Consider the following 20415-nt stretch of genomic DNA (forward strand, 5'->3'; position numbering starts at 1 on the left):
TTATTTTATAGCCGGGTAAACTGAGGCCCACCCCGCTCCCCCGGCCCGTTGGATTTCTGCCTCTGTCCCTGCCCTGGAAGAAAGGGACCCATTTTATAGCTGGGTAAACTGAGGCACGGAACGACTCGGACCCAAGGAGCGCGCCCCCAGTCTCTTCCTTCTCCCCCCGGGGTCGGGGCTAGATCGCAATGACGTCACTGACACGCCAGGTGTTCCCGCCCTCCATGCGCTAAGTGAAATCTCGCGAGATCACCCCTCCCCCGGAGGGAAACCCACGAATCCCCCCCCTTCGCCCCGTTCTTCGCTCCCTATTGGCTCGCTCTGCGCCCGTCCCCGCCCCCGCGCGGGCCAATGAGAGCCGGTTGCTGTTTTATGAACCGGCGGGCGCTGCCCAATCAGCGGGCGCGCGGCTGGGGCGGAATTCACGCGGGCAGGTGCGTCGCCCGTGGGAGGGGTTCTCCAGGGGCGGGGCCTCCATGTGGCGGGGGTGTCCCCGGTGCGTGCGTGGGTCCCGGTCGCGCGTGGAGCCGGCCGGGACCCGGAGCTGCAGCCGCCTCCGCTTCCTCCCGCGGGTGCTCGCGACCGCGCAGTGGGGCTCACCGGGTCTGTCCCTGCAGCCGCGAGTCCCGGAGCCCTGGCGGCGCGGAGAGACCCCCGCTCCCCGCGGGGCCGCGAGAACGGCCCGGGCCCCAGCGCCAGCCCCGGGCCCGGCGGCCAGGTGAGTGCCCGGGAGCAGCCCCCCGGCCCGGGAGCCGAGACGCGGGGCAGCGCCTGTCCCCGCGTGACCGTGTCTGCCCCGCAGGGCAAGGCCCCGAGGACGCAGCCCAGCCCCGGCCCCGCGGGCTGGTGGAGGAGCCGGCCCCGGGCCCCCCTGGAGGAGATCCAGCTGGGGGCGGGGGGGCAGAAGAAGGTGCCCGAGAGCAGCGCCGCCAGCAAAGGTATCGGGGCAGGATGCTACCCTGGCACCCCGGGTGCCGCCACCCAGGCTAAGCAGGGTGTGGGGCCGTCGGCCCCAGTGTGGGCAGGTCGGGCGGGGGGGTTGATGTCGTGTTTCTGGGGCTGCCCCCAGTCCCCTGCTCCGTGCATGGAGCTGCGCCTGCCCGGAGCCACCCCAGGACCCACACGTAGGGTCGTTGCTCTTGCTTCCCCGCTGCGTGCCAGCAATGCCAGCTCCAGGCCTGGCAGGGGCGGTGGGCCTGAGCCCTCCCTTGTGCTCCCTCCGGCAGATGCCAGTGCGGTGGAGTTCGTGGCTGACCCGGCGGCGCTGGCCGGCATCCTCTCCAACGTGAGGCTGTGCAGCCCTGTCCTGGGCCCGGGCGGGAAGCCCAGCCTGGCACGTCGCATCCCCCTGAGAGGCAGCAGGAGCAACTCCCTCCTGGCCCAGGGCAACACAAAGGTAAGTCCCTGCCAGAGTCCCCTGAGCCCATGCTGCCCCGCGGGCACGGGGTCATGGCGTCTGGGGTGAAGCTTGGTGGCTGTAGGGAGGTGCCTGGGATCCTAGAGGCTGGGGGAGGACAGTGTGGTCTAGTGGTTTGAGCGGGTGGGGGGTGCCTTTAGAAGCTGGAAATGAGATTCTGTTCCTGGTTTCTCTGTCCTGCCTCGGTTTCCCCTTCCTGAAGGCCTGTCCGTGTGTGTGCAAACAGGCCTGCACGCCCTTCCTGCTCTGGGCTGAGATGCAAGGTCCTTGGGTCCTCGGGGTGGAGAGGGGATGGGACAGGAGGGACAGGCCTCCTCCGTGCAGCCTCCTGCTCCACTCCCCGGCACACGCAGGCTACTGGGGTCGTCCCCCAACCCAGTTTGCTGCTTGGAGGGGCAGAGGCATCGGCCCGGGGGATTCTGGTGGGCGGCTGGGCTGGGCCCCCAGCGTAGGCGGTGGCTGCAGGCAACTGCATCCTCAAGGGGGTGGGAGGTCCCTTCTTGCAGACGGGGCTGACATCTCTTCTCCCCCCAGGGCAGCAGGGCCTTGTCGCTGAGCACCCGTGGGAGCGTCCCCCCACGGCGTGACTCTGCTCGTGGGTCCTGCCTCTCTGCCACAGGACAGGAAGGTAGGGCTGGCAGGACCCTGCCCGGGGCCGGGTGGGCTCAGCACCTGGACACCTGCCCTCACGCTCCTTCTCCCCCAGGTCTGGAGGCATGGGCAGCCCCCTCCCCCTTTGGCCGGGTGCCGGTGAAGAAGGCAACACCTGGCGCTCACCCCTCTCCCTTCGGCCGGGTGCTGGCGAGGAAACTCCAGTCCACAGTGTGTGCAGACGCACCTGGCACCCATGCCTCTCCGTCTGGCCAAGTGCCCGCGATGACGCCCCTGCCCACGGTGCGCATGGCAGGTGGCGGCAGGGGCTTGTGTGTTAGGAGGATCAGGGTGGGGGGGGTGTCTGCATGGCTGTTTGCTTGCTGTTCTGGGGGAGGGGGCTGTCCAGGCCCCCCGCACAGCTGCAAGGCCGGGAGGCAGTGCCAGCTCCCACCCCTTCTCAAGGCCAGGAGCTGATGCTGCCTTCTTCCCCCCCCAGGGCAGCACGGCCTCTCTGCTTGGCACCCACGAGGGCATCCCCACAAGGGGTCACTCTGCTCGGTTGTCCTGCCTCTCCACCATGGGCCAGGAAGGTAGAGATGGCGGGGCCTAGGCTGGGTGTGGGCTCAATGCCTCTCGCCCCCATGGCGTCCTGCTCTTACGCTTCTTCTCCCTCAGGTCTCCCCCGGGTACCCCACACATCCGACGTCCACTCCTCCCCGTTCAGCCACACGCCAGTGACGCAGCCCCAGTCCCCGGTGCGTCCAGCTGGGTGGGAGCAGGAGCTCGGGCTGGGTGGGTGGACCGGGGAGGGGAGGGTCTGCATGGCTTCTTGCTTGCTGCCCTGGGTGGGAAGGATGCCCCCGGGGCCTTCTCAAAATGGGATGGGGGAAGACCCCACAGATGCCTGGGTCCTCTCCACAGGCCAAGCAGGGGCCAGAGGCTCCATGCTCCCCACGTCTCACCATGCTCTCTCCCCAGCCCAACCCCGCCTGTGCCAGGGAGATGGGGGACAGGCACCAGCTACACGTGGAACAGGTGGGTGCACATCTGGGGGGGGCTCCTGACTGGAGGGTTCTGAGGATGGGGGTGCCCTGTCCCCATTTTGTGGGTGGGGGGCTTTGACCCTCTGTCTGATGCTGCTTCTGCTCTGGGGGCATGGTCTGAGCTCTCCCAGGCTCAGCTGTGGGGGGGGTGGGAGATGGAGCAGGACTAGGGGTTTCAGCTGACGGGACCCCCTCCACAGACCCCAGGCAGGTGTGGAGCTGGGCAGCCCTGCAGCCCTGACGTGGGAGGCAGCGACCCCCGTGAGACAGCCCAGCCCTGGGTGAGTGCCTGGTGGGGGTCGGGGTGGGCCTGACCAGGGCTGGGAGGTGTCACCTGCAGCATCCTGGGGCACCCCCTAGGTCCCCTGCTTCCCAGATGGGGGCAGGTGGTGGCTACTGGCCCCACACCCTGACAGCGCCTCCCTGCAGGAGAAGGTTGCTGTGCGGCGGCTCTTCGAGGACGAGGACGAAGACGGCCAGGGCGACCTGGGCGGCTCCCACAGCCGAGCACCAGCCCAGGTGGGCACCCCCCACAGCATCAGCAAGGAGCAGGTACACCCTCCCAGGGCAAACCAGTTCTGTGCGTCAGCACAGGGGACAGTGGGGGAGGGCTGCCCCCTTGTAGCAGCTGGGGGGTGGCTGGCTGGGGTGGGTGTATGGGGAGCTGGAGGAAAAGGTCTATGCTGGGGTGGGGTGACCTTGCCCCCCACCCCCATGTCTGACTCCCGTTCCCACCCTCTTGCAGCATATCCAGCGGTTCCTGCAGAAAGCAGTGGAGGGGGTGGATGACGCCACCCCACTGGACGAGCTCCATGCCCTGCTGGCTGCCTATCCCCCCTCCTGCCTGCCCGTGCCCCCCTGCTCTGCCCCTGTGCCTGGCCTGGTGCTGGGTGACCATCGTCTAGATCCCACTTCCAGGGCAGTACCGCAGGGTGGCACTGGGGGCTTCCAAGGGGCAGGAACCACCTTGACCTTCTCCTCATTACGCCCGCTCTGCGCCAGCCCCCCCATCCACTCCCTGCGGGCCCCCGGCCCCCCAGGTATGGTGCTGCGCCTGCCCACCCAGGCTCTTCCCTCTTGGAGATGCCAAGGGTTGGGGATTGCCTGGCTCAGGGGGGCAGGGGCACTGCTTTGTGCCCCCCGTGGCAGGTAGGAATGGGGGGCCGGGTCTGGCTGCTGACCATGCCCGCTGCCTGCAGCCGCAAGGACAATGCTGGCCGTGCGCCCCTCCCGCCTGGCCCTGGCGAAGCAGCGGCTGGACTCCCTGCTCCGTGCGCCCCAGCGCTTCCTGGACGCCTGCCTGGACGATGAGTGCGCCTTCTACACCGGCCGTGCGCCTGGCACCCGGCCCCTGCCCTCCCGCACCTGCCCCAACCCCGTGGCCCTGCAGCTGGAGGCAAAGGATGCTGCGGTAAGTGGGGCCTGGTCCTGGGACAGCACCAGGGGCTGGTGGGGCAGGGCAGGGGGTGGGAGCCAGGATCCGCCCCAGGTGGAGCTCTGCTGGCACCAGCCGCTGAGTCTCGGTCTATCCGTCTCTCCCTGCAGTACTTCGTGTCCATCAGCCCGCCAGGCCCTAGGGCCCCCTCCTCGGTGCCAGCTGTCAGCTTACCACAGCCGGCCCAGCCCCCTGAGGGTGATATTGGGGCTGGAGGCCCAGCCCTTGGACTACTCGAGGACCGTGCCCCAGCCTCCTCCAGTCTTGCTGTGTGAGCCGAGGGGGCAGGGTCCCCCTCTTGCCTGCGGCCTGTGATAGGAAGGGGCTGTGGGTGCCCCCGGCAGCTGTGCCCAGCCCCTGCCAGATGTTCCCCAGCTGGATCTTGCACTCCCCTGGGCAGGTCCTGTCTCCTGCACCTGAGGCCTGGGCACGTTCCAGATGCCACCAGCTGGGTTTTAAAGACAAGCCGTGGCCACAGCCCAATAAAGTTTTGTTCACGGTTTGCTCACAGCCTGGTCCTCAGGTAATATGGGGGGCTGCTGTTAGGATCGAGGGGTGGCTTTGCTGCTGAAGCACAGCTGAGGTTCCTGCCTTGGGGGTTCTCAGCTCTGGGAGGGGCCTGGCGGTTGAGGGAGAGGGCACGACGGAGCCCAGGTCACTGCAGGCGCCTGGTTCCCCCCCAGCTTGTGTGCACTGCCTGGGGCTGGGGCTTCTGCTCCTTCCACAGGCCCCAGGTGAGCACCCCACAGCCTGCGGCACAGCTCCCATGCAGTCCAGGCCTGTTGAAAGCCTTGGGCTCGAGGTTGGAAGGGAGAGCAACGAAGGGGATGTCACGGGGGCACATCTGCTGCAGGCTTGAACGATCTGGAGACCATGTTCACGAGGAAAGCACATAGCTTGCCCTTGGGTATCGCAAAGCGCCACTGACATTTGAGGCCTCAGCGCAGTATCGTGTCACGGGCGGGCGTGAGGTCACTAACGACCACGTCTGTTTTCTGCCTCATTTCATATCTGTTTTCTAAGTCTTAAGTTTTGATAGCAGCCTTCAACTCCCTGCAGGGGGGTTGCAAAGGGGATGGAGCTGGACTGTTCTCAGTGGTGGCAGAGACAATAAGGAGCAATGGGCTCAAGTTGCAGTAAGGAAAGTTGAGGTTGGATATGAGGACAAACGTTCTCACTGGGAGGGTGGTGAAGCACTGGAACAGGCTACCCAGAGAGGTGCTGGAGTCTCCATTCTTGGAGGTTATTAAGACAAAGCCTTGGCTGGGATGATCTTTGAGCAGGGGACTGGACTAAATGTGACCTCCTGAGGTCCCTTCCAACCCTCATTTGCTACGATTAAGAAAGTAGGTGTGCAGGTCAATGGACCTACTTACTTATGTAGGTAAGTAACGTGACTTGGTCAGCGTACACCGCTCTTTCCGAAAGCCGCTTTGTTCTTTTAGAAGCTGGGGAGCGAGAGCAGGGAGATGGGCCGGGCGCTCTGGATCCTCTGGTGGTTTATTGGGTTTTGGGCAGCAGTGACACCTGCTTTTCTCCAGGTTTTTGCAAGTTTGTTACGTTCTAGACATGGATTTCTGAAGCCATCTTCTCCTTGTAGCTCTGAGCTTGGTGCTGAAGTTTGGGACTATTTTGTGTAGTCCAACCACCTTGCCAGTCTCGGTCGCTGTTATAGCTGTGCTGAACTCCTCATCGGAGAGGGGGACAGTTAAATCAAGGTTGGTGGTGGGGGACGTCTGCTGTTCTTGCGTGAGGTGTTTAATCACTTCTGTGTGTGGCTTTGTGGGGTCTTGTACTCACTGCTGTTGCAGTATTTTCACGGTGGAGTTGGACACGGGGCAGTGTCGTTTGTAGGCGGTGGAGGATGCACAGTGCCTGGCTACTCGAGTGGGTCGCATTCAGTCCTTCCATGCCAGGGAGCCATTTAGACATTGTTCAATGTGGTTGCCAGCTGCTCTGTCGTTCTTCTTACACTTGCAGGGTCATTGCATTGTTACGTGGCATTTCAAGAGCTGTTGGCACAGCTCATCCCAGCATGGCACATAGTGGCTCCTGCACCTTCTAGGTGTGCAGAGCTTGGCTGTTTCAATCAGGGAGCTCATAAATGTCTTGTAGCCTTGATCACCTTTGGCTTTTGATGGGTCCTCTAATCAGTTTGTTCTCTCGCTGGGCAGCCTGCAGTGCTTCTGCCAATCTGCCTTCCCAAAGGCTCCTCTTGGAGCTGGTCTGGGTGACGTGGGCTGAAGAACCAGGTTGTCAAGGCTGACAGGTGAGATGAAGGAAACCTGTCAAGTCCTTTTCTTACTGATGTACAGAATCATCAAAAATGAGGGTTGGCAGGGACCTCAGGAGGTCGCATCTAATCCAATCCCCTGCTCAAAGCAGGACCAGCCCCAACTATATCATCCCAGCCAAGGCTTTATCTAGCCAGGCCAAGGATGGAGATGCCACCACCTCTCTGGAGAGCCTGTTCCAGTGTTTCACCGTCCTTCTCATGAGAGAGTTCCTCCTAATATCCAGCCTCAACTTCCCTTGCTGCAGCTTGAGCCCATTGCTCCTTGTTCTGTCATCTGCCCCCACTGAGAACAGCCCAGCTCCATCCTCTTTGCAACCCCTTTGATAGCAGCCTTCACCTTGCTGCAAAGTATTCAAGCCACCCTTCTAGGAGCTGAGCTCCGTGTCAGTCTGAACAGTCCAACGCCCAGAGCAGCAGGTACGTGGCTCCTTCACGTCGTATACACGAGGGTGCCTTCGTTCAGGCTTGCCCAGAGACGCAGAGTGTCCCCCTTGCTGCTGGCCATGGAGCGGCTGTGCTCTTGATGTCGACTGCTCAAGTCGCTTGTGTAGGAGGTTGCCAGGTCGCAAAGAGGCTGGGATGTGATTGACAGTGAGGCAGAGGGAGGCTTGTACATGTCGACGTGGTGATGGCACTGACCTGGACAACGCTTCTTTCTGTTGCACGCGGGGAGGTGGCGCGTCCCCCAGGCGTGTACGGCAGGGTGGGATGAAAGCAGCAAGGCCATGGGTCCTGCTGACGTGGGTAGCTGGACAGCTTCATCTGCAGCTGCTCCAGGTGTGTTTCCGGTACTGTGTGTAGCTTCGTTTCCCAGCACAGCGTTCGAGTCCGTGAAGGGCGCTGATGGAGATGGGTCTTTTTCTGTGGCCGTAGGGGATAGGACTAGGAGTCACAGCCTCAAGCTGCAGCAGGGGAAACTGTGGCTAGAACTGAGGGACTTTGTCACTCTGGTGCAGACCCCTAGAGATGCTGTGGCCTCTCTGTGCTTGGCAGCATGGCCAGTCAGGGCTGGGATGGTTGAGTTGGGGCTGGTCCCGCCTGGAGCTAGGGCTGGATGACCTGTGAGGGCCCTTCCCCTCCTTCCTTTGGGGCCTTGCTACCTCCTGGGCTGGGGCAGGAGAGAGGTGGGTGCAAGCCACCCCCGGGGGAGCCCGGCCCCTGCGCCGGCACGGCCCAGCGCCCTGTAATTGCAGCTGCTGTGCCATGATTAATGGCAGGGACCTGTTGCAGCAGCAGGGGAGAAATGAAAACAAATGATGGCGCAGTCCCGGGGGGGGGGCCGGAGGAGCTGGCCGTGGCCAGCCCTGAGCTCCCCTATTGGCAGCCCCATGCGCCAGCCGTGGGGGTTGGGATCTGCTCCCAGGGCTGCCATCCCCCTCCAGGCAGCAGGGCCAGTCTGGTGTGGGGCCGGCGTTGGGTGCAACGAGTTGGTTGAGTCTCTGCACGGGGCTGCACTGGGTGCAACGAGTTGGTTGAGTCTCTGCCTGGCTCTGACAGAGTGAAGCAGCTGCTGGGCTGTGGAGGGGCTGGAAGGAGGGAGCCCCTGGGCTGGCAGAAGGGGGTCCTGGCCAGGGCCCCTCCCCACTGCCCCTTCGCACCTCAAAGTCAAGGCTGGAGGGGGGAAGCTGCAGTAGCAGCAACTGGCCACCAGGTGGCAGCACCAGCCCACAGGCTGGGCCACTGGGTCCAGGCTGGTGGGGAGGTGGCGGTGGCCAGGGTCACTGCCACTGCTGCTGCTGCTGCTGCCGTCTCGCCAGCACCCAGGCCCTGTACAGGGGTGGCTGTGCTGCTGGGTTGGCCCCTTGAGCCCAGCCATACCTTCCCCCCCACATATGTGTGCATGCATGGACGGGGATACCCATGCACGCACACGTGTACATGCCCACTGCTTGGCTGTCCCCAGGAGGACAAGGAAACCGTACAGGAGACAATACTGGGCATGCATTTGCATGTGCATGTGCATGTGTCAGCCCAGTCCCTCCCACTTGTTATCCTGGGAGGGGGCTGCATGGCCTCTGGGCTGTGGCCCTGTCTCCATGTGGGTTCTGTCAGTGACGTGCCAATGACAGGCAGCGTAGCACGGCCAGCAGGGAGCTCGTTACCACTGCAGGCGCCTCTCATCAGCGCTCGGCACCCTGACAGGGGGCAGCCGGCGCCGACGGGGCCACGACGCAGGGGGATGCAGGAGGGGGGCGGCTGGGCCCAGTGCACAGCCACTGCCTGCCTGCAGCAGCATCCCCATGGACACGTGTGCATGGGCATGGTGCAGGCTGCACCCCCAGACCAGGACGCGGCAGGACGCGTGCCCTGCATGCAGCACTGATGCAACTGGCCACACTGCACCTATCTATGTGTGCAGATGCCCCCCCCAGGCAGGAGCCCATGGGCAGCACATGAAGCTGCCCCCACCACAGCCCTTCACTCCCGGCTCCCCACCCCCCAGGCTACTCCCCCTTCAAGGGGCTGCCTCAGGAAGCCAGACCCCCTGCTCCCACACCCAGGCTCGCAAAGGGGGGTTAAAACCACAGGTGCTTGGAGCTGGCATCTTCTGGGCAGGCGCTGGAGGAGGAAGAGGAGCAGAGCACAGGACTGCAGAGCCCTGCAGTGGGGAAAGTGTTAAAGACTGCCCAGAGTCTCCCCCTGCCCCCCCGCGGGTGAAAGCCCCTTCCTGCAGATGTCCCTGGGCACAAGAAGCCCCCTGCCCTACCCTACCTCAGAGCTGGTTGCATCAGTCGGGGGGCACACGAGGCCCTGACAGGTGCGAGTCCAAAACCAGAGTGCTTTATTGGCGGGTCGAACACAGAGTCTGACAGTCGGAGCCAAGGAGACCCCCCCCCCCCCACACCACCACCACGCAGGGCCTTGGGGGGCTGGGGGGGAGGGCCTGGGGGGTAGCAAGAGAGTGCATCTGTTGGGGTGGGCCGTGCCAGAGGCCCTGGCCCGGTGGGCAAGCAGCTGGCAGGCGGGGATGGCATGCAGGGCGGCAGGGTGGGTGGGTGGGTGGGGTTCTGGGGGGTCACTGCGGGGCTGCAGCTTCACTGGGGGGTGCTTTCTTTGGGAGGGGGTGTCTGGAGCGAGATGAGGAGGTGTAAAGTGTCACCAGAAAAAGGAGGGGGACAACTCGGGAGACACACACGTGTGCAAACCCACCAGCTTGCACGCAGGCTCACACGTGCAAACCTGCGCAGCTGTACGTGGAGACGGGGAGTGAGGTGGCTCCAGCCTGCGGGGGGGGGGGGGCTGTGCATGCAGGGGTGCGGCTCGGGCAGCTGGGGAGCGCAGGGAGGCTCAGGCCCCATGGGCAGTGAGCAGGGGTCTCCCTGGCACCCTCAGCACCCCCGTGCCTCGCTCTCCTGCTGCCACCCTGTGCCTGGTGCTGCCCAGCCCTATGCAGGTGGGTGAGCATGGGGATTCTCTGCACACAGCCTGCAGTACAGGGCCCATGACACATGCGTGAGCCATTCTACTCATTTCTGGTGTGTGGCTGGGGGTGTGGCAGACCCACGGACACCTTGGGTGGGGGTAGCGGTGGCCGTGGCCGTGGCAATGACCCCCTGGCCCTGCAGCCCCCTCCCACAGCCCAGGACACAGATGGTATCAGCAGATAAGGCTGAGGTGGGGGGGTCTTGGAGAGAGGTGTGCAGGGGGCAGGACCCTAGGGTGGGGGGAGCTGGGTGCCTCCATTCTTATGGGGGTATGGACAGGGGTCTCCAAACCTGGGTGGGGGGCCGGGTGCAGGCTCTGTCTTTCTGGGGGGATTCCCCCCCTTGGGGGCTCTGGGGACTATGGGGGGGCAGGGACTGCGTTGCCCACTCTGGTGCTGCCCCAGGGGCTGGGGGGCTGCTCTCTGGGACAGCCAGAGGTGGGGGTGTCTAGGAGCCCAGAGCAGCCCCGCAGTCCCGGCCCCCACATCCCCAAGCCCCCTGCCCGTGCCCTAAGCAGCGGGCTCCCCCTTCCCAGCTAGGCCGGGGGGTCCCGATCCCGGGTCACCCCATGCCACAGCGAGGGTGGGAGGCTCAGTCTGGGTAGATGATGAAGCCGGAGAAGGTGCTGTACTTGTTGGTGTTGCCGCCATGCACCTTGCCCCCGTCCAGCTTGACAAAGACCTCGTCGCCCACATCCAAGTGCAGGATGACGCTGTTGCTGGCGTAGTCATAGTTCTGGTCGGCATCCTGGGCAATAGCGCTGGCCCGCACCTGGGGAGACGGGGCAGGCGTCAGCAGGGGGCAAAGCCTGCAGGGACACCCCTCCCCCCAAGACCCACCGGTGCAAAGAGAGCTCCCCCTGTGCCAGCTCCCCTGCAGCTAGGTGCCCCCCACTTCCCTTAGCACCCCCATCCCGCACTGCGCACCGCCCTGCAGCAGCTGGGGCTCGGCCCCTGCCCCCCAGGGTCTCCCATCCGTGCTCCGGCCCCGTTTAGCCGCAGGGGCGCAGATGGGTCTAGCCCCAAAGCCAAACACGGGGGGGGGGCAGTGGGTCTCCTGTGCCCCGGTGCCTGCCTGCGCATGCTAAACCCGCCGCTAATCCGAGGGCTGTGGTCATGACCCGTTGCCGCAGGGACCGGGGCTTTTTCACCCAGCGCCAGCTGGTGTGAACGGGAAGGGGGGGCAGGGTCCCAGGCCGGGGGCTCTGGCTCCTGGGGTGCAACCGGGTGGGCTGAAGGGCCTTGCTGGTCTCCCCCGCCAGCCCCCAGCAGACACATGCAGCTGCACGTGTAACACACACACAATGTCCTAGCTCATACACACCAGCCTCCGACACACATGCAAGCCCTGGCAGGCTCCCCTGACTCCAGGCAGGCTCTGGTGCTCTGCCCACACGGCAGTGCTGCCCCCGCGCCTCTTGCCAGGATCCCCTCGCCAGGACCTTGGCTCATTAGGGAGTGAGGTAGACTCATCAACGTGGGGCCTGGGAAGGCTGGAGCAGGCTCTGGCAGGGCCCTGGGCTGCGGCTGGGCCACAGTGAGGGGGAGGTTGCCGGAGCCTCGCTGTCCCCTCTCCCAGCAGGTTGATTAACCCGGCAAATAATTAAGGGCTGTTGTTTAATTCCGCCCGGGCTCTGCGACGCTGCATTATTAATGGCGCCTGCGGATGGAATTTGCACAGTCTCATCCCGCCCCGGGGAACAGTGTTAGGGGGTGGGGGCAGGGGGGCGGTGTGTGCACGCGGGTGTCGCGGCAGCACTGGCGTGTGTGTATGGGTGTCATGGAAGTGCTGGCATGTGTGCATGGGTGTCACGGCAGTGCTGGCGTCTGCACATGAGTGTAGCAGCAGCACTGGCATGTGCACACAGGTGTCGTGGTGGTGCTGGCATGTAAGAATGGGTGTTGCAGCCGTGCTAGCATGTGCACACAGGTGTTGCAGCTATGCTGGCGTGTGTGAATGGGTGTTGTGGTGGCACTGGTGTGTGCGCATGAGTGAGGCAGGTGTGCACAGGAGAGGGGGGGGGAATTGGGGTGGCGGGAGGCCACCAGCTGCTTGCTGTCTTTGCTGTCACCTTTCCCCAGGGCACAGGTGACCCCGAGAGGCTGACGGGAGCTGACAGCCATCCCCTGAACCCGGCAAGGGTGTGTTGGAGCAGCACTGCTGTGGCAGACAGCACCCAGGACCCGCTGGGGGCAGGTGACAGGAGAAGGGGAGGCAGGCAGTGCGGTAGGGAGGAGAGAACTCATGCTGGGCTTGACGAGAGGGACACACCCCACCCTGCCTTGCACATGGGCCTGGCTTGGCAGGTAAGGGATCCCCATGCCAGGGCCCCGTGCAGTGGTCACGAGGCCCCAATCCCAGCTGTGGCTGCTGGCCCAGCAGGCTGGGAGGGTGCCCAGCACAGCCCCCTCCCCATTGCCTCCAGGGCCCATCACTCGGCTCTGGCGCAAGCTGCCCTGACTTTGCTGCGGGGTGGGTGGAGGGGGCTCCGGAGAGGACAGGCCTGCACACAGGGCTGTCCTTGAGTCTGGACCAGGGCAGCTGAGCCCCAGGCAGGCTTCAGACAGGCCCTGGTGGGCAGCCTCTGCCAAGGGTGAGCGCACTCCCGCTTGAGCCGCCCGGCAGCCGCCTGTCACAGCGCGGCAGGGATCAACCTGCCAGCCGGGCTCACAGCAGACAGCGGATGAGTGTCTGCAGTCGCCGTAGAGGGATTTAGACTTGGGGCTGGGAATCCATCTCTGCCGGGGCCCCTGCCTGTGCTCAGCCAGCTCTGACCACGGCCCCTGCTTGCTGCTGCATCATGCAGATGTGCAGGGGCATGGTGAGGTCCCATGCATTAAATTCCTGGGTGGAAATCGGGTCCTGCGGCGTCTCTGTGCAGATGGGGGCATTGCTCCACAGCCCCAGCTACAGCTCTAGCCAGACGCGGGCCTCTGCCCGGTCGCACCTGCTTGCGTGCGGCTGGAACAGCATTGCGGTTCCACCCCAGAAGTGGTCGCATATCAGGGGTTTGTCACGGCAGAGGCCTCTAGAGATGCAGATGTGGGGTCCGGGGCCTCCTCCGGGCGGGCTGGGGCTGAGACACTGGGAGTCTGCGGCTGGGGCCTGGGAAGGAAATGCGGCCATCTCAGGTGGGACGCGACAGCACATTAGCCCAAGGTGACACAGTGCAGGGTGAAATGCACCTGCCTCTGGGGCAGAACACAGCGTCTCGGGAACAGTGCTCCGTGGGCGCAGGGTGGGAGGGAAGCCCGGTGTCCTCTGCAGCTGCCCCGGGGAGGCAGACGGGAGGTGTCGCGACCCGGCTGTCTGCGCTGACAGCTGCGGCTCGGGCCCGGCAGCCGGGGCAGAGCGCCTCCTGCTGCCCCTGTCCTCTGCGGAGCCAGTGGCCGAGCTGACAGGGCCGCAGCTGGCGTGGGCACGGGTGACAGCGTGTCAGCCAGTGCCGCGGTCTCACCAGAGCGCCGTGGCGGCCTGTTGATGAGCTGACTGCGATTCCTGTGGCGTCGGCTGAGTGGGAGATGAGGATTCAGAGCATCCCCGGGCCAGGGAGGGGAGGCGCGCTCTGCAGGGGGCCCCAGCCCTCCCTGAGTCCATTCTGGCCCTGCTTCTGGTCTCTGGATCATCAGCACCTGTGAACTCCGGGGATGGGTCTGAGCCAGGTCCCGGCAAGTCTCAGGATCCCACCCTGCTCCCGTAGGGGCAGGGGAGCGGAGCCCAGACCCCTACCCTCACTCCCCATTGCTGCCAGGGGGTGCAGGGGGATGATCCCACCTCAAACAGTTGGAGCCGGGGTCCTGCAGAGGCTCTTCAGGGGCAGGCGCCCAGATGTCAGCGCTCCTGGGCTCTGCTCCCGGGGCCAGGAGGGGGCAAGAAGGACAAGCAGGTGCCCAGACTCCTGGGGTCTGCTTCCAGAGCAAGGCCCGATGCTGCTGCCCCCTCGTCCCTCTGCCCTGGCAGCACTGGGACGTCCTTGGCTGGTCTCGGAGCTGAGCAATGTCTCAAGGCCAGGCTCCAGCTGCCTGGGGAAGCGAGACCCCCTGGTCAGAGGGGGGTGGGAGGGTTGCGCAGAGCCGGCAGAGCCCCCTCCCCAAGGAAGGAGCTGCCCCCAGCTGCCTCATTGCTGCAAGACCCATGCATGGGGGGGAGGAAATCATGCTTGATTGACAGCTGCCAAGACTGACATGTCCTTCCCGACCGGCCCGTGGGGACAGCTGTGCCTGCAGCTGGCACCCCTGACCCCCGGAGAGCTGCGCGCGGGGCCGGAGCAGCGTTGAATCTCCACGGCCCATTTAATCCTTGACCTCTCTGCCTGTGCAGCCAATTAGTGCCGGCACAGACACCTGTCTCCTGCCCCAGGAGAGGGGCCGGGCCCCTGCGTGCCCGCCTGTGACAAGGACCGGCTGGGCCCCCGGGCAGCCAGCTCTGTATCCGGCTCTTGCCCGTCGCCGCGCTTCACGGCCGCCCCGTAATCGCTTTGAAAGCTCCAGCGCTTGAGCTGTCGCTGCCCGGCAGCCCTCGGACGCCAGGAGCTGACGCTGATGTGGGGTGAAAGCCACGGCGCCAGGCCCGGCGGGGGGACATGCGGCCGAGCATCCCGCATGCCAGGACCTTGGCTGGGGGGAGCTGTGCTCCCACCCCCAGCCGAATCTAGGCCGCGGCAGGACTGTGACCCCATCACCCCTGCACCCTGTTCACGTCGCCTGGCCGGTGTGTCACCGGTATCGGTGCCAGGTGAGGAGGACGGCAGGGCTGGCTTTGCACCGCCAGCTGCTCGGCAGCGGGTCCCCGCCGGCCCCGATCCTGTGCAAGGGATGCAGCAGGTCACAACAGCTTTACAGCCCACCTGCTGGCAGCCCCTGCCCGTGGGAAGCCCCCCAGCCCTGCCTGGATTTACGGCAGCTGCCGGACCCCGCCTCACAAATGAGACATAAATCCCACCAAGGTTTTAATTCCCCGATAAAATAAGCTACATAAATAAAAAGTAAACAGGGCCTTTATTAGACCAGGGAGGGCCGGGCAGGGGGAGGGGGCCGGGATGAGATGAGCCGCCTCGGCCCTGATCTCAGCTGACAGGAGGGTATTTTGGTATTAAAAATAAAATAAAAATCCTACTGACAAATTGACTGCAGACAGGGCCCTGGGGACCAATTGAGGGAACCGATATTACCAGGTGCACTGTCAGTTTCCAAACCTCCTGATATTTATTATTTAATAAACGGGCGATGCTGCCTGGTTGGGAGGGGAGGGGGCGCGAAAATTGTAAATGATCAATAGATGGAAAATGCCGCCATTAATCTCCCTTAGGAAAAAGGGGAGGGGGGGGAGAAAAACCGCCCAAACTTTATGATGGTTTCTTTCAATCTAGTGATTCCAGAGCTCGGCTTTTTAAACCCGATCAGTATCCTAAGCTGGGAATAAACCCGGCAGAGCTAAAATCATCCTGGATCAACACACACACGCATACACGTAGATAAAGAGAGCGACAGAAAGTGCGTGTGTGTGTGTGAGATGAGATGGATAGATAGATGGATAAATAGATACGTATGTAAATATATATGTAGATAGATATGTGCATGTGTGTGTACGTGTGTTGATAGATAGATAGATAGATAGATAGATAGATAGATAGATAGATAGATAGTGTGTGTGTATAGGTAGATATGTATATATATATGTAGATAGATATGTGCGTGTGTGTGTATAGATAGGTAAAATAAGTCTGTATGTATGGGTATGCATGTGCATCAAATATATATGTGTATATGTGTGTATGCATGTGCATCTAATCTGTGTTTATATATATATATATATATATATATATATATATATATATATATATATATATGCGCGTGTGCATCTAGTGTGTGTGCATGCACATCTAATGTGTGTGTGTATGCATCTAATATATATATTATACACACATACATGTGTATACATGTGCATCTGTGTGTGTGTGCATCTAATGCATGTCTGTGTGCATGTGTATACATATATGCATGTACAGCTAATGTGTGTGTATGCATCTAATAGATAGATATATTATACACACACCTGAATTTTACACACATACGTGTGTGTGTGTGTACACTAGAATTAGGCTGGTGATGTTAGTGTGCCTGAGGCCAGCTCCGGCTGGTGGTAGCGAGGACGGCGTTAACGCAGCCGTATCCCAGGGGAGGCAGAGAGAAGCCGGCAGGTGGAGGGTGCCTGCCCAGGGGTGGGGTGGCTGGGGGGGAGCCCTGCTGCTCCCTGGGGGTGGGAGCCTGTTTTAGTGGCAAGGCCTAGTCCGGAGCCACTCCAGGACAGCAGCCAGCCCCTCCGCGGGTCGCCGGGTCAGCGCTCCCTAGCCTGCCTCCCCACTGCACCTGTTCACACCAGCTCATCCCGGGCACAGAACGTCCCCGTTCTGGGCTGAGACCTGGCCTGGGTGCAAATGGCCACGCACGGAGAGCGTGAACCCCCTGCTTCCAGTGACCCCGGGCCGGGATCCGGCCCGGCAGCGCATGCATAGCCATGAAAGCAGCTCGCTGACATATAAAACAGCAGCTCTGGGCTTCGGTGCCGGCTAATCCCTGTGCCAACGCGTTCCCCGAGTCTCCTGGCGATCAGATGTAAATATGTATATTGATTCGATCAAGAGACACAACAGCCGGCTTCTCGGGAGGTGCTGCTTTCATTAGTTCAGGCAGCCGTGGGGGAAGGCTCCGCGGCACGGGAAGTTTGAGATCAATGGCTTATTTATCTTTAATAAATGGAAAATGTCCAGGACGAGGGTTTAAACGGTTACATTTCGGATCAACTGTCTCGTTATTCTCTTATTAAAAAAATAAAATGATCATCTGACGGCGAATAGCTTAATTCCAGCCCTCCCGAGCTTCTCCGGGCAGCTGAAAATCAATTCAATAAGGCAGGAAACGAATAATATTTCTCAGAGCTTTTTTTTTTTGTGGTTGTTGTTGTTGCTGATCTAGGTTTATGCCTCGGCTTTCCAGGCACCCCACCCCACCTGGGCTCCAGAGAGGGACTAGGGAAGGATGTGGAAGATTCGGGAGGAGTTTACCCAAGGCTGCATACAAGAAAGAGGGAGAAAGAGACAGCGGAGCCTCCACGGATGAAAATACATAGGTTTATATTCCCCCCGTGTTGGGAGGGAATTTGGAAAGATTTTAGAAAAAATATCTCTGGACCTGCACTGTTTACCACGCACGTCTATTTAACACTGTGCATATGTCTCTAAAGTACTATGCACTCGTGTGCGCGCATGTATATGTAATCAGATATAAATTTACACGCACACTTTATAGACAGGCACAGTGGCTTCGGTCTATGTGTGTGATAGCATTCAGTGCTATGTGCACGGAGAATTGCATCTAAAGCATTAAACATGACATGTACCTACATATTCCAGCTAGCCACGCGTCGTAAGCTTGCCGGTCGTTAAAAGTAACGGACATAAATGCTCCTAATTTTGCACAGACACCCACCACCAAACTACTCCATTGTCTATAGGATCTGCACGGTATTTCTATGATAGACACTGAAGCGCAGGGATGATTTATACTTATATCTATACACACCGAGTATGCATATAAATATACGGTGGTCCGTGCCTCGAATGTTGTACAATTTATCAGGATACATGGCGAGCTACATCCTATCCTCTCTACGTGTCGGCTGTCCGTTATAGATGATAGAAACCCGCATTTTGAAAGTGGATTTTACATGCATCACCTGCCTACGCCCAAATGCACATAGACAGCTCGGGATAGTGCCAGGATCCAGCCCGTGCACACAAATACATGCACACACCAACTTCTTTAACATCCCTCCTCCTGGAAGCTCAATGAAGGTACCACGGGTTTTAGGGCTGAAATTTGGTTTCTCCTGGGGAAGGAGCCTGGCTGGATCCTTTGTCTGCTGCTCCTGTCCCTCCACGCCAGAAAAATTAAACCTCTCTGCCGCACGCCCTGAATCTTATTCAACTTTACCAGCCCGTTCCGCTACATGCCGAGAGTGTCTCCGTGCCGCTGTGATTGGCACGGACATGGTTTTATCCTAACTGTGATTTATTGCTGTTTACATGGGGGGAGGGTTGAAAACCTATTTTTCTTCTAACAATCACTGAAATAAAGTTCTCTGCTCCCTGCCTCCTGCCAGCCGCCGGGAACCCGACAGAATGTTATTTGCACACCACCGAGCCCAGGGCTCGATTCAAAACACAAGACACCTCTCGGCTTCTCCAGGCTCCTGCTCATTTGGATTTTCTGTACTTTTTTCCTTTCAAAAAAAGAAAGGAATAAGAGCAGCCTGAACCACGGTGCCCCCGGGGTCGCCTGGGAGGGGGGACAGAATTGCACTGGTGTCTCCAGCACTGTCTGGTCCCTCTCTTGGGATTTAAAAACCCATCAGGTCCAAACCCGAGCCAGGGGGTGAGGACACAAGTTACCTAGAGAGGTGGTGGCACCTCCATCCTTGGAGGTGTTTAAGACCTGGCTTGACAAAGCCCTACCTGGGATGATGTAGTTGGGGCTGGCCCTGCTTGGACCAGGGGGTAGGACTCGATGTGACCTCCCGAGGTCCCTTCCAACCCAAATTTTCAATGATACTACTATGGGCCCGGCCAAGGGCAGCTGTAGGTATGTTCCTGCAGCCCCTGACTGCCTTCCTCCGGCATTGCCCTTGTCCTAGGATTTTCCTTTCGCTCTTTATTTTACTCCCACTCCAAATCCAACGGCTTGTGCACCAGACCCCCTTGACAGCCTCTCTGGGCATCAATCCCCCTTGCACAGGGCCCTCAAGACCGGAGGGGACCACTGGGGGACCCCTGCCCCTCTCCAGAGCACCCCAAACCCCCTCCCCTGGGCCCAGGAAGGGGGCACAGATGCGGGCAGGGCCCAGGTGAGGCCTTACCTGCCCATTCTTCATGAGGTCGGCCCACATGCTGGTGCCATCGCCACCCCGCATGAGCACGTGGTAGGTGAAGAAGTAGATGCCCGGCAGCGGGCAGGTGAACTTGCCACTGGACGGCTCGTAGTAGTTGCCCACATTGGTCACCACATCGTCAAAGCGCAGCACCTCGTAGCCCTCGTGCGGCTTGCGCAGCCCCGCGTAGAAGGCGATCTTGGGGCTGTAGAAGGACGGCACGTAGCCGCCCGGTCCCGGCCCCGGTGGCCCCGGGGGCCCCGGACGGCCCGGCTCCCCAGCGGGGCCAGGGGGGCCCGGTGGGCCGGGGGGCCCCCGCACGCCCGCCTTGCCCTTCCTTCCCGGCTCGCCCTTGGCAGCTGGCAGCGAGGGCGGCGGGGAGATGAGCGCCAGGTCCTGGCCCTGCCCCGGCTCGGGGCTGCGGGGCGCGTAGGGGTCGCAGACCATGCGGCAGCTGCCCAGCATCTCGTAGCGGGCCGCGGCGCGGGAGCCGTGCACCAGCAGCGGGATGGCCACGAGCAGCACCAGCACCATGGCCACGCCGACGGCCGCGCCGACCACCCGCTTCTTGCGGCTCAGCCGGGACGCGGCCAGCGCGGGGAAGTCGTCCTGGCTTTTGCGGGCGATGGTGCGGGCGGCCGGGGCGCGGGGCGCGCGTGGGAGCCCCACGGGGGAGCGCGGACTTGGCCCGGCCGGAGCCACGCGCCGCTTGGCTGCCTCCGACCGCGCCGGGCTGGACGGACTGCGGGCGGCGGCGGCGGCGGCGCGGGGGTGGGCGCTGCGGCGCGGAGCGGGGCGGGCTCCGTGGCGGCCTCCCTCCCGCCCTCCTCTGCCTCCGGCGCGGGGGACCCCCGCCCGCCCCGCGCCGCCCCGCCCCGCCCCGCCCCGCCCGCCGCCGGCCGGCCGGCCGCCCCCTCGGGCCGCGCCGTCCCCGACCCACGCGTGCCCGCCCGGGAGCGGGGGAGAGACGCTCGGGTCCGGCCCTGGCCCCACGCGTGCCGCCGTCCGAGCCGAGGGTCCCCGCGCCGCACGGGGTGCGGGGCTGTGCCCTGGGTCCACTCGAGACCCGCTGCGGAGCCCTGTCCCGAGCCCGCGTGGCTGGGCTGCCCGGTCCCGCTCCGAAGGGGCGGGGAAGCCGCCCCGCGGGAACCCACGCGCGCCCCGCGGCTGGACCGTGCCGGTGGCTGCCCGGGGCGGGCCGCGGGCTCCTCCGTGCCGGCGGGGAAGCCGCGCTCGGGGCCCCGCGGGGCGTGGGGTCGGGCCCGGCACTGCCTCCTCGT

At 62.6% G+C, this 20415-nt stretch overlaps 2 protein-coding genes across 2 annotated transcripts; one reads left to right on the plus strand and one right to left on the minus strand.

Annotated features, from left to right (window-relative positions):
- The first annotated feature begins 188 nt into the window (after positions 1 to 188).
- Positions 189 to 4999, plus strand: TROAP (trophinin associated protein). Its single transcript, XM_059719048.1, has 14 exons — positions 189 to 193; positions 400 to 718; positions 803 to 938; positions 1227 to 1396; positions 1952 to 2045; positions 2124 to 2311; positions 2508 to 2601; positions 2687 to 2766; positions 2990 to 3046; positions 3255 to 3335; positions 3484 to 3606; positions 3800 to 4094; positions 4254 to 4465; positions 4600 to 4999. Exons 1-14 carry the CDS (start codon positions 189 to 191, stop codon positions 4762 to 4764), a joined length of 2019 nt encoding a protein of 672 aa, XP_059575031.1. The 3' UTR covers positions 4765 to 4999.
- Positions 5000 to 9550: 4551 nt separating this feature from the next.
- On the minus strand, positions 9551 to 19867 carry C1QL4 (complement C1q like 4). Its single transcript, XM_006264635.4, has 2 exons — positions 19124 to 19867; positions 9551 to 10981 (listed from the first exon to the last, which is right to left on the minus strand). Exons 1-2 carry the CDS (start codon positions 19667 to 19669, stop codon positions 10802 to 10804), a joined length of 726 nt encoding a protein of 241 aa, XP_006264697.3. The 5' UTR covers positions 19670 to 19867; the 3' UTR covers positions 9551 to 10801.
- Positions 19868 to 20415: the final 548 nt, after the last annotated feature.

The sequence above is a fragment of the Alligator mississippiensis genome, chromosome 15, assembly GCF_030867095.1.
Source record: "Alligator mississippiensis isolate rAllMis1 chromosome 15, rAllMis1, whole genome shotgun sequence".
Taxonomy (NCBI): Eukaryota; Metazoa; Chordata; order Crocodylia; family Alligatoridae; genus Alligator; species Alligator mississippiensis.